Source organism: Rousettus aegyptiacus, unplaced genomic scaffold (genome assembly GCF_014176215.1).
Source record: "Rousettus aegyptiacus isolate mRouAeg1 unplaced genomic scaffold, mRouAeg1.p scaffold_m13_p_9, whole genome shotgun sequence".
In the NCBI taxonomy this organism is placed as follows: Eukaryota; Metazoa; Chordata; class Mammalia; order Chiroptera; family Pteropodidae; genus Rousettus; species Rousettus aegyptiacus.
The window spans coordinates 63,189,801-63,203,471 of NW_023416312.1; the positions used below are offsets into that span (position 1 = coordinate 63,189,801).

A 13,671-nucleotide genomic window follows, 5' to 3' on the forward strand; every position below is an offset into this window, starting at 1 on the left:
GTTCCAGGCGACCATTGCTGCTGATGCTGCATTCCCAGGCTGGGCTTTCAGGGTACCCGTGGCATAGAGAGCCAAGCCAGGGAGGTAGGCAGAGCCCCACTGGCAGTGTGCCCCTCCCCAACTGCACTCTGCCATGGGCACCCCGTGGTCTGCAGGCACTAAACCCAATCCCTGTGTCCCCTCCCCTGGCTTTCATTTGTGGTTTATTAAAGAAAGTTATTATACTTGGTATTGTGACTTTAATAACATGAATATTATTCTAACTGAATTCGTAGGAAATAGGCAAGTTTGCAGTTACAGTAAATGTTTTGATGTGTCTCCATATGTCATAAAACATACTAAGAAATCAAGATATTTCTTTTGATCGAGATTTGTGTTATTTCTATTTCTTGGGAGATCTTAAAGGTATGTGAATTATATGGGGAGATTGATAGATATTGAAATGTGCAAGCCAAAGCAACCTAGAGCTAATTTATTTAATCTGATCCTCAGTAAACTACCTAATCCTGATTCAGCAGGTAACATGGATTTAACCTTGCTATAGGGTTTCTAACGTCTTTCGTGATATTTCTTTTAAGAGACTAGGCCTTTTAATTTAAGGGTGACTCTTAGCAAAGGCTTCATACCTTCTGACATAAGTAGAATGAATGTCCACAGTTGATATCCATGTTTATACAATGCGCATAGGTTTGTCACAGGCATGCTGTTTTCATTCACACAGATTATTTTTAGTCCCACAGTACTGTTATTTGAAGACCTAGGATTAAATTATGTTGTATTTATATTCTGGTACTCCATATATTTTCTTAAAAGGTACTGTTTATTGTAAGCACCAGGTACTGGCATCTTGTTTTCAGAATTTTGTATTTCTCATGAATTGTATTTAGTTTTCTCCCCTTTTATTAAATATTATATTCTTATTTATAATGAAAAATAGTGCTCATGCCCACAAATAGGGATGAAGTAGAGAATAAATATAATACCTTTATTTTTTATGGTCATCATTTTTGAAAAGGAGCATATATAATTGTATTTCCTTTTAAACTAAGCAGTTTTATTGTGGAGTTTTTCTTGAGTCTTTTATTCTCTTTCATTATTAATCAGGAGCCAACAGAGAAGAAATAATGAAACATTGGGATTGGTTGGAACAAAATATTATGAAGACCTTACCTGTGTTTGATTCAAATGAAGATATTACTAATTTTGTACAAGGAAAAATAAGAGTAAGTGGCATGGATATAATTTGTAGATGGAGCACTCATTTTTTTCTCCCTTATTTGAGGATCAAAGTCTACTTGAAAGGTCATTGTTTTATTGGCACCTTTTGGGATTGGCCAAAGCATACATATGAATGTCAGTGTCAGTGCTAAAGTAAATTGTAAAGTCAGTGGTTAGTCTTTGGTGCCCTTGTGAATTTCTTAAGTATATCTTCATTTTAATCTCTTGAGTTTGGAGTTTGAGAAACCTGTAACTCAATCAAAACAATATTTAGCATGTGTGTTTATGGTAGCTCTTTGTGAGGCATTAGAAAAAGCCTAATGACAAAATTAAAGAACATATACTTACCTCTGCCCTAAGTGAATAATATGCACACATATATACCTATGATACATGTACCTGTGTAGATAAACACAGTTGTATTGAATGAACTGTTTAAATATGTGAATTTTTTTTTGTTGGTAGATAATGATTAATTTTCAGAAAATATTTTGTCTTCCTTAGGGATTAATTGCTGAAGAGGGGAAACATTCTTTTGCAAAAGAAGATGATCCTGAGAAATTTCGTGAAGCCCTTTTGAAATTTGAAAAATGTTTTGGTTTACCAAAGCAGGAGAAGTTAGTGACCTATTACTCATGCAGTTATTGGAAAGGACGGGTTCCTTGTCAGGGTTGGCTCTATCTTAGCACCAACTTTCTGAGCTTCTATTCTTTTTTGTTGGGATCAGAAAGTAAGTGGTTTCTATTGCTTACCATGACTTTGAACTTGCTGACTGACCTATCAACTCTGTGGTGCCGTTAGTAATAGGATTGATATTAAGGGTAATTAAATTATACATTAAGATTTTACTTCATCTGGAGAAATAATCCTTTCAAGGCTGGTTACTTAACATAGGAATCATTAGAAGTATGTTAGAATGGCTTGCATATTGTGGGAAGCAAATGACTATTAAACGATGATGGCAATGTGTAGAGTATAATTCCATTTTCCCCTTGTTCTAAACTATCTACCTTCTTTAATCCTTGTTTTAAACATAATAGAAATATAGTAGCCATAGTACTTAATATCCCACAGTTACAAAGAAGAATCAAACAGTACTGTTATAGCACACATATAGCTTTTACATCAGTGATTATGTAATTATGTTAAGTAACAGATTTAAATATCAAATCAGAATTTTTTAAAATTTTTATAACTGTTCCAGGAATTACAATTATTGTATGTTCATGATTATGATTCAAAATTATAATTCAAAATACTTGAACTGAAGTATTTTAGTTGTTCATAGAGTTTTTCAGGTAGTTAGCTATTGTTTTTGAAGGACCCGATTGATAAACATTAATCAATATTAAGAAATGTAACCATATCTGCTTGTAACTCTTATTTGCAGTAAAACTCATTATCTCCTGGGATGAAGTCTCAAACCTTGAAAAGACTTCAAATGTCATACTGACAGAGAGTATTCATGTGTGTTCCCAAGGGGAGAGTCATTACTTTTCAATGTTTCTGCATATTGACGAAACATACCTTCTTATGGAACAGCTGGCAAACTATGCTATAAAGAGACTTTTTGACAAGGAAACATTTGATGATGACCCAGTCCTTGATGATCCTCTACAAATCACCAAAAGGTATTCAAAGCTTAGTTAATATTCACTTTTTAAAGAATTGTTTGACCAAGGAACAGTAGCATTGATGAGAATTAAAAGTTAACTGTTCTATATTATATTTTTTCTTTAGAATTAGTTATTAATGTGTGTGTTTTAGTTTATTCATATGCATTTTAAAAATAGTATCCTCTCTATGAAATTTAATTCTAAGAAACAGTAGAAGTTAGGTTTGAAAATTATTTCCTGAGATCCCTGTAGAGTTTGCCCTAGAGCGCTTTTACAAATGTAGAGATTTATGTGTGCCTGGTTAATCTAACTATAAATTTCTCTGAGTAGTGAAGATAGTTTCGGGTCTGAAATTGTTAAATGTATTATTTTCAAACATAGCTTATAAAGAGCATCGTTTTTGTTGTTGTTATTGTTTGTAAGAGGTAAGTTAGTGGAGTCAGTGGAACCATGGACTTTAGAATGAGAGTAGAACAATCCTTGGACAAGTCATAATCTCTCAGGACCTCTGTTTTCTCATCTGTCACTTCTATCTTAGTGATCACTTGTAAGGAATGAGCAATATAATGTGTGAAAGCACACTGTAAAATATAAAGCCGTAGATAAATGTTAGTCATTATTAGTGCCTGCATCAGAAGTATTTGATAGCTATTTGCCACTATACTTGGTTTACTGAAACTGACTAGCAAGTGCCCTTTTATTCTGCTCAACACTCAAAACAGTTGACTGCAATGAGCATGCCTAAGGGAGGATCCAGAAATAGCTAGTGAAAGCAGCTTCTGACAAAGATGAAGGTAGAGACTATATGGGAAAGTGTAAGAAGAACCTAAGTCATAGTCCTATGTATAGACCAGAACAAGTGATCTGGAAGGTTGTGTGATTACTATATAGTTCTAACTGGGTACAATCATTTCTCTTGCCTATTCCTAAACCATTCTCAAATTCTATATCCATAAGGATTCCTTTGTAAGCTTTCTGCTTTTCTGGAAAATAGATCAACAAGGTGAATTTTTTACACTTTATAGTCAATATTAGATCTCAGTGTACAAGATTTATAAATAGAACTCTATCCTGTTTATGTTATAATTGGGCATTTGTTCTCGTAGTTTTTTTTAAATTAGTTTCAAGTATGCAGTACATTGGTTAGATATCTATATAGTTTATTGCTCTTTCTCTCCTCTGGCTCTCCACCTAGCCAATACATTAATGCTGACTGCATTCCCTATGCCTTATTCCCCATCTCCATGACCATCTATCAACTGCTCATTTGTACTTCTTTAACCCTTCACCCCATTCTTCCAGCCCTCCATTGCCCCTCCCCTTTGACAATCACCAGATTGTCCTCTATATATGTGAGTCTGTTTTTGATTAGTTTGTTCTTTTTGTTCCTTAGGCTCCGCATGTAAGTCAAATCATATGGTATTTATCTTTCTCTGTCTGACTTATTTCACTCAGCATAATAACCTCTAGGTCCATCCATGTCATTGCAAATGGTAGGATTTCATTTTTTAATGGCTGAATAATATTTCATTGAATATATGAATCATAACTTCTTTATCCAATTGAATCAGAACCATAAACAAATCTTTTAGTTATTTTATTTCTTTTAAAATATCCTCCCTTAAAAGGTCATCTAGCAATGAATTATTCATTACCAAGTCTGTATTTAAATTAGATATAGGAAATTAATTTTTGTCTGTATTTTTAAGAAAGCTTATTGAAAATCATATATTTCTAAAACCATTTTTCTAGTAAGTTAAAAAGAATAATAGCTTATTTAGACTTAGTCTCCAGATAACTTTTTCCTAAAATGAAATCTCTTTATTGCTTCAGCTTATCGTTTTTACAAATATTATTTCTATAACTTAAACAATATAAAAACATAATAACAATAGTTAAATTCAGTGTATCTCCTTCCAGGCTTTTTAATGCACGAATTAAAAAATAATTGCAAAAAACATAAATTAAACTAAACTAAACATCTTCTACAATTTGCTTTTTTTCCCACTTAAAATAACATACTATGGACATCTTTTCATTGACGTAGAATTCAGCCTTTAAATAATAATGAAGTAAAATAACCTACCACATTACAATTTAAGCGGGATAAAAATTAATGTGATTTTTTGTTCACATTTATCAGAATTATTTTGAAAGACATAATGTGCCTCATAAATAGTATATACTGAAGGATGAATTTAGTTTTAACTTCGTTGGCTTTGAATTCAAACATGCATAATTTACTTACTACCCCAGATGGCATTGTTGCTTAGCTCAAGTGTTTGGTGCCTCCAGAAAAATCGTACTATTTTAAACATTTGATTTTTTATTTATATATTTATGTGTCACTTAACAGATCATCTGTGTTTATTGACACCTATCCTGTGCTCATGCAATCAATGTTATTTTATCTTGCCTCTACTTTGGATTTTTTTTTAAGGTTTAAATTTTGCTTCACTTAGTTTTAATATGATTTTATGCACTATTATTCCTATACAATTGCGATGCTATAAATTTTCATTATTTTATTTTGTTTGAACTGATTAACTTTCTTGATTTTCTGATAACCAGATATATAATTATTGCCTGCCAAGATTGGTTTTAGCCATATTCACATATTATGACTATATAATAATATAATCTTCCAGCAAATCACCCCTTAACAGATGGTTTGAAGACCTACGTCATCTCTCACTTTTGTGCATTGTAACCCACTATTAAAACAAAATTGGAAAAGAGAATAAACAAAATGAATTTGTGAGGAATAAGTGTGTTCCTTCCATTTCATAATTTGTAGAAGAACATAGCATGTAGTGTTTAATCTTTTGCTTTACAGTGCATTTAGATTAATCAACATAGGCATGTATATACTTTAGAAGGCATTATTTAAGCCACCCCATTTTTTTTCTTTTATACAGAGGTCTGGAAGATCGAGCCCACAGTGAGCAGTTTAATGCATTTTTTAGGCTGCCAAAAGAAGAAACTTTGAAAGAAGTACATGAATGTTCCTTATGGGTACCATTCAGCCGCTTCAATGCCCTTGGAAAAATGTGCATTTCAGAAAACTATATCTGCTTTGCTAGCCAGGATTGCAATCTATGTAGTGTAATCATTCCATTTCGAGAGGTAATGTAAATTTGGTTACATATCAATTTTTTTTTGTTTGAAAATGTTACAGAGTAAAATGTCCTTTAATTCTGTAAATTATTGAAAACTCAATAACCTTTTATCAATTTTTAAATGGTCTTTTTTTTTTAAGTTCAGCATCATTCTTAAGAATAAGAGTACCATTTTTCAGTATATGAATATTAAGATAAGAGCCTTATAGCTCTTGTTGAAAGTAAAAATAGAAAAAATAAAAAATCTCGAAACAAGATGAGGGTTTAGTATGACTCAAAATGGAATGTGATCTCTCAAGACATTTATGACATGAATAACAAAACTTAGACTATCACATTTATGACATGCATACCAAAATTTAGACAATATACACTGTCAAAAAGAATAGAATTGATAGCTTTTGTATAAGAGAAATAAATTGTCAGCGTAGTAGCACTGAATTTTTACATTTGTATTGTCAATTTTAAAGGCTACATGTTAGTCAGACCTTTTCCTTGAGAAGTGGAGTAACTTGCACTGAGGTTAATTGTATCAGTGATACAACTGGAACCCAAAGTCTCTTTCTTCATTAGTTATACCACATACCTAAACTTTTATTTACGAAAGAGTAAGCTAAACACATTTTGCCTGAAGGTGTCAGCAACAAGGGAAAATGTGATTCATTTATATGTTTTTGCCCCTCAGGTCTTAGCTATAGATAAGACAAATGATTCTAGCAAATCTGTCATCATTAGCATCAAAGGAAAAACAGCTTTTCGCTTCAGTGACGTTAAAGACTTTGAACAACTGGTGGCAAAACTCAGGCTCAAGTGCGGGGCAACTTCAACTCAATATCATGATATTAGCACAGAGGTAATTATATAGCAACCAGATCATTTTGAAAAAAAAGGCTTGTATTTTATGTGGTTCATTGTTTCAAACAGAATTCATAGTACCTTTCCTATTAATACTTAAGTTTATTTTTTTAAAGGCTAAAACCAAAAAATATATATATTCTATAAGTTATCATAAAGTGAAAGTGAGAATTAAAGACTATCCATTTTTAAGAACTCATACTTTAGATTCCACATATAAGTGAAATCATATGGCACTTTCTCTGACTTATTTCACTCAGCATAATAACCTTTAGGTCCGTCCATGTTGTTGCAAATGGTAGGATTTCATTTTTTTAATGGCTGAGTAATATTCCATTGTATATATAAACCATAAGTTCTTTATCCAATCATCTGTTGATGGGTATTTAGGTTGCTTCCATATCTTGGATATTGTAAATTGTGTTGCCATGAATATTGGTGTGCATAGATCTTTACAAATTAGTGTTTTGGTATTCTTTGGATAAATACCCATAAGTGCAATTGCTAGGTCAAAAGGTATATCCATTTTTAATTTTTGAAGGAACCTCCAGACTGTTTTCCATAGCAGCTATACCAATTTGCAATCCCACCAACAATGTATGAGGGTTCCCTTTTCTCCGCATCCTCGCCAACACTTGCTGTTTTTTGATTTATTGATGATAGCCATTCTGACAGGTGTGAGGTGATATCTCATCGTCGTTTTAATTTGCATTTCTCTGATGATGAGTGACCTTGAGCATCTTTTCATATGTCTATTTCCATCTGTATTTCCTCATTGAAGAAGTATCTGTTCACTTATATGCAGAATCTAAGGAACAAAAAGAACAAACTAATCAAAAGAGAATCACAAATATAGAGGACAATTTGGTGATGAACAGAAAGGAGGGGGTTTGGGGGGCTGGGAGAATGGTGTGAAGGGTTAAAGAAATACAAATTAGCAGTTGATAGATGGTCATGGGGATGGGGACCACAGAATAGGGAACGCAGTTAGCATTAATATTGGGTAGGTGGAAAACAAGAGAAGGAGCAAATAGGAAGATTGCTTTATAAACTATATAAATGTCTAATCAATGTATTGCATACTTGAAACTAATAAAATAAAATTACAAAAAAAACTCTTCCTTTATAAAAAACTTATCATTTGATCTTTCTTGACTATATTTGTCGTTTATCAAAAGTACACACCTCATACTTTCATATGACATGTCTTGTAACAACTCAAACTATATTTGAGAAGTCAGCAAGGTCTAGGGAAAGGACTCTCCTCTTATTGCTCTAGAGAGAGAACAATTTTAAACCAGTCTGAATATCCTTTATTTAATATTAAGTGGGTCAGGCTTATTTATATAATCTAGCCCAAAGTAAAATAGTAGCATGTTTATTTACTAGTAAAATAGTAGAGAAGGCAAATATTGTTGGCAAAGGTGGTTAAGAGTCTGATTTTGACGTTTAGTGTGCCTTTCATGGAAATGTAAATGGTTTCAAATTGATTGTCTTTTTCAGTGCCTAGGAACCTCATGTTTTAATAGATTGACAAAACATCACATTATAAGTATATTTAACTAAAAATTCAAAGAAAAATCAACATTGGCTTTATTAGCTATATTTTTTTTTATTTGAATTGGACTATAGAGGCTTTTACCTTTCTCTCCAGAATAGAGACCAAAAATATTACTCTAAGTCAGTGATAATGCAGTATTTTGTTTTTTATTTTTACTTAAGTTTATTAGGGTAACATTGGTTAATACGATAATATAATTTTCAGGTGTACATTATCATTTGACATCTGTATGCTCTATTGTGTATTTACCATCCGAAGTCCAGTTTCCTTCAGCTACCACATATTTGATCCCCTTTACCCACTTCACCCTCCCCCTAAACCCTATATTTGACCCCCTTTATCCCGTCTACCTCCCCACTCCTCCCGCACCCCACTAGTAACCACTAGCCTATAATCCTCTGGTAACAACTAGTCCAAGTCCATGAGTCTCTGTTTGTCCTGCTCATTTGTTGATTTTAGGTTTATATCCCACATATAAGTGATATCATGTAATTTTCAACTTTGTCTGGTTTATTTCGCTTAGCATCATTATCTTGAGGACCATCCATGTTGTCGCAAATGGCAGTATTTCATCTCTTCTTATGGCTAATATTCCATTGTATATCTGTACCACAGCTTCTTTAACCAATCATCTGTCATAGGACATTTGGTTGTTTCCATGTCCTGGCCACTGTGAATAATGCTGCTATGAACATCGGTGTGCAAATATCTTTTCGGATATGGGTTTTCAAGTCTTCGGGGGGTAAATGCCCAGTAGAGGGATTGCTGGATCATATGGTAGATCAATTCTACGTTTTTTGAGGAACCTCTATACAGTTTTCCATAGTGGCTGTACCAGTTTACAGGCCCACCAGCAGTGTATAAGGGTTCCTTTTTTCTCTGCATCCTCTCCAACATTTGTTATTGTCCTGTTGATTATAGCTATCCTAACAGGTGTGAGATGGTATCTCATTATGGTTTCAATTTGCATTTCCCTAATAGCTAGCGATGTTGAGCATCTTTTCATATATTTGTTGGCCATTTGAATGTCCTCTAGGGAGAAGTGTCTGTTCAGGTCTTCTGATCATTTTTTTGATTGGATAGTTTGTTGTTTTGTTGTTATTGAGTTGTATGAGTTCTTTGTATATTTCGGATATGAGGCCCTTATCAGAGGTGTTGCTTGCAAATACATTTTCCCATTCAGCTGGTTCTCTTTTTACCTTGTTGACGATATCTTTTGCTGTGAGAAGCTTTTAAGTTTGATGTAGTCCCATTCATTTATTTTTGCTTTTACTTCCCTTGCTTTTGAGTTCAAATTTATAATATCCTCTTTAAGTCCAAGGTCCTTGAGTTTCATTCCTATGTTTTCTTCTATGCATTTTATTGTTTCAGGTCTTATATTAGGTCCTTAATCCATGTTGAGTTACTTTTGGTGTGTGGTGATAGAGAACAGTCTAGTTTCATCCTTTTGCAGGTGGCTGTACAGTTTTCCCAGCACCAGTTACTGAATAGGCTTTCTTTTCTCCACTGTAGGTTTTGGGCTTCTTTGTTGAAAATTATTTGCCCATAAAAATATGGGTTTACTTCTGGACTCTCTATTCTGTTCCACTGGTCCATGTGTTTGTTTTGCTGCCAATACCATGCTGATTTGATTACTGTCTCTCTGGTATAATTTGAAATCGGGCAGAGTGATACCTCCAGCCTTGCTCTTTATATCTCAGAATGGCTCTGGCAATTCGGAGTCTTTTGTGCTTCCATACAAATCTGATGAATTTTTGTTCTATTTTTAAAAAAATGCCGATGAAATTTTGATGGGGATTGCATTAAATATGTATAATGCTTTAGGTAATGTGGTCATTTTAACTATGTTGACTTTTCCAATCCAAGAACACAGAATATCTTTCAATTTCTTTGTATCTTCCTCAATTTTTTTAATAGGATCTTATAGTTTTCATTATATAAGTCCTTTACTTGTTTTGTTAAATTTATTCCCAGGTATTTTATTCTTTTTGTTACAATTGCAAAAGGAATTATGTTTTCACTTCTTTTTCTGATGATTCATTATTAGGAACGTTACGGATTTTTGAACGTTGATTTAGTATCCAAAGACTACTGTATTTGCTTATTGTTTCTAGTAGTGTTTGTGTGGGTTCTTTAGGGTTTTCTATATAGAGAATCACGTCATTCGCAAATAGTGACATTTTGACTTCTTTGTTTCCTATTTGGATGCCTTTTATATCTTTCTCTTGCCTGATTGCACTCCCCAGGACTTCCAGTGTTATATTGAATAAGAGTGGCCATAGTGGGCAGCCTTGCCTTGTTCCTGATCTTAGAGGGAAGGTTTACTTTTTCACCATTAAGTATAATGTTGGCTGAGGGTTTGTCATGTATGGCTTTTATTATGTTCAGGTACTTTCTTTCTATACCAATTTTGTGAAGTGTTTTGAACATAAATGGATGTTGTATCTTGTCGAGGCTTTTTCTGCATCTATTGATATGATCATATGGCTCTTATTTTTTAATTATTTTACATGGTGTATCACATTAATCGATTTGCATATGTTGAACCATCCCAGTGCCTCTGGGATGAAGCCCACTTGATCATGGCATATGATCTTTTGAATATGTTGCTGTGTTCGGTTCACTGTCTTATTTAGGATTTTTGATCTGTGCTCATGACAGCTATTAGTCTGTAGTTTTCTTTTTTTTGAGTTATCTTTACCAAGTTTTGGTACTATTTGCCTCTAAAATGAGTTGGGAGGTCTTGCCTGCTCTTCAGTTTTTTGAAAGAGTTTGAGGACAATAGGTATTAAGTCTTTGTTGAGTGTTTGATAGAATTCACTGGTGAAACCATCTGGTCCTAGACTTTTACTTTTTGGTAGGTTTTTGATGATTGTTTCAATTGCCGTACTGCTGATCGGTCTATTTAGATTTTGCAGTTCTTCTTGATTCAGTCTAGGAAGGTTGTATTTTTCTAAGTACTGGTCCATTCCTTGTAGGTTATTAAATTGGTGTTATATACTTTTTCATAGTATTCTTTTATGAATTTTTGTATTTCTGCAATGTCAGTAGTAGTTTTCCCTCTCTTATCCCTGATTTTGTTTATTTGTGTCCTCTCTCTCTCTCTCTCTCTCTCTCTCTCTCTCTCTCTCTCTCTCTCTTTTTAGTGAGTTTAGCCAGGGAGTTGTCAACTTTATTAATGTTCTCAAAAAACCAGCTCCTTGTTGTATTTATATTTTCTTTTGTTTTGTTTTCAATTTTATTTATTTCTGCTCTAATTTTGATTATTTCTTTCCTTCTGCTGATGTTAGGCTTCACCTATTTTTCCTTTTCTAGTTTTTTACGATGAAGTATTAGGTTGTTTATTTGGGCTCATTCTTGTTTTTTGGATATAGGCCTGTAATGATATGAACTTTCCTCTTATGACCACTTTTGCTGTGTCCCAAAAGTTTGATATGTTGTACTATCATTATCATTTATTTCTATGTATCTCTTGATCTCTCTTTTTATTTCTTCTCTGACCCAGTTATTCTTCAGTAGCATGTTGTTTAATCTCCATGTATTTGTGGTTCTTTCTATTTTCTTTGTATAGTTGATCTCTAGTTTCAAAGCATTATGATCAGGAAATATGGTTGGTACAATTCCTACCCTCTTACATTTGTTGGTGCTATCTCTGTGTCACAGTATGTGGTTGTTTCTTGAGAATGTTCCATGTGTACTAGAGAAGAATGTATAAGAAGCTGTTTTGAGATGGAAGGCTCTGTCTATGTCAATTATGTCCAGTTGGTCTAATGTGTCATTTAAAGATATTATTTCCATATTGATTTTCTTTTTGGATAATCTGTCCATTTCCAAGAGTGGGGTATTGAAGTCTCTTACTACGATAATGTTTTGGTCTGTTTCTCCCTTTAGTTCTGTTAGTAATTGCTTTACATATTTTGGGGCTCCCTGATTGGGAGCATAGATATTATAAGTTTTATGTCTTCTTGATGCATGGTTCCCTTTATCATTATGAAGTGTCCCTCAGTATCTTTCTTTCCCTTTTTTATTTTGAAGTCTATTTCATCCATATTAGTACCGCTACTCCACTTTTTTCTGAATGCCATTTGCTTGAAATACTTTCCACCCTTTCACTTTGAGTCTATATTTGTCTTTGGAGCTGAGATGTATTTCCTGAAGGCAGCTTATGTATAGGTTTTGTTTTTCGCCCATTCTGAAACTCTGTGCCTTTTTATTGGTGAGTTCAATCCATTTATATTTAGGGTGATTATTGTAATATGAGGTCTTGTCATAGCCATTTTATCTTTTGCTTTCTGGTAGCTCAGTGTTTCCATTGCTTCCTTGTCCTTGTGTTTCTGTTTTCTTCCTTTTGTTTGGCTTTTGTGGGTTTTCCTGCTGGTCCTTCTTGTTTTATGTTATATGCAATGGTTCTGAATCTTTGGCGTGTGGTTACAAATATGTAAAGGATAGTGTGTGTGTATGTGTATGTGTGTGTGTGTGTGTATCCTTTTTCTTGTGCGTGTGCCTTATGTCCGTTCCCCTTTGTGAATTTGGATCTTTGAATCCCCTCTTTTCAGCTATCTCAATTTGTTCCTATATATGCCGAAAGTCCATTGCTATCTTGCTATAGCAATTCTCTTATTAAGTTTATAATGCACTGTTCTTAGTAATAGTTTCACTCTTCTACTTCCATTTGCCCAATAGTCACTTTACTCCTAATTATGTATTTTTTTTGTCATTTTGTTTTGGGTGAACTGACCCCTTTCAGTATTTCCTGTAGTGCAGGCTCTGAAGTAGAGAATTCCCTCAAATGTTGTATGTCTGGATAGGTCTTAATTTCTCCTTCATATCTAAAGGAGAGCTTATTAGGTTACGTTATTCTAGGCTGGTAGTTCCTTTCACTTAATAGTTTAAATATTTGATTCCATTCCTTTCTGGCTTGTAAGGTTTGCACTGAGAAGTTTGAGGATAATCTAATGGGTTTACCTCTGTAAATTACCGTTCTTTTCTCCCTGGCTGCCCTGAGAATTCTGTCTTCATCGTTGATTTTTGATAATTTTAATACCATGTGTCTTGTCGAAAGCCTTTTGGGGTTGGGATAATTGGGTGTTTCGTTGACTTCTTCCGTTCTAAGCTCCAGCTCATTCTTTAGATTTGAGAAATTCTCGTCAACTGTTTGTCTGAAAATTCTTTATAAACTCTGGTGGGGGGGACCTTCGATGATGCCCATTATTCTTATGTTTCCTCTCCTGATGGTATCAGCTAGTTCTTGTATTTCTCTTTCATCATTTTTCATTTTTCATTTTCTCTCTACTTCCTTCTG

The 13,671-nt window shown here is 33.7% G+C and overlaps 1 protein-coding gene across 8 annotated transcripts in view; it reads left to right on the forward strand.

The window, feature by feature from the left end:
- TBC1D8B (TBC1 domain family member 8B) overlaps positions 1-13,671 on the forward strand; it is an 82,399-nt gene that overhangs the window by 18,992 nt on the left and 49,736 nt on the right. For 7 of the 8 annotated variants that reach the window (XM_016148487.2, XM_016148496.2, XM_016148500.2 and 4 more), the window contains exons 3-7: positions 1,105-1,223; positions 1,723-1,948; positions 2,609-2,849; positions 5,753-5,960; positions 6,639-6,806. In XM_016148487.2, the coding sequence (XP_016003973.1) occupies positions 1,105-1,223; positions 1,723-1,948; positions 2,609-2,849; positions 5,753-5,960; positions 6,639-6,806 (962 nt within the window). The remainder of the gene's footprint in view (positions 1-1,104; positions 1,224-1,722; positions 1,949-2,608; positions 2,850-5,752; positions 5,961-6,638; positions 6,807-13,671) is intronic. The other variant, XM_016148528.2, reaches the window with a different exon arrangement.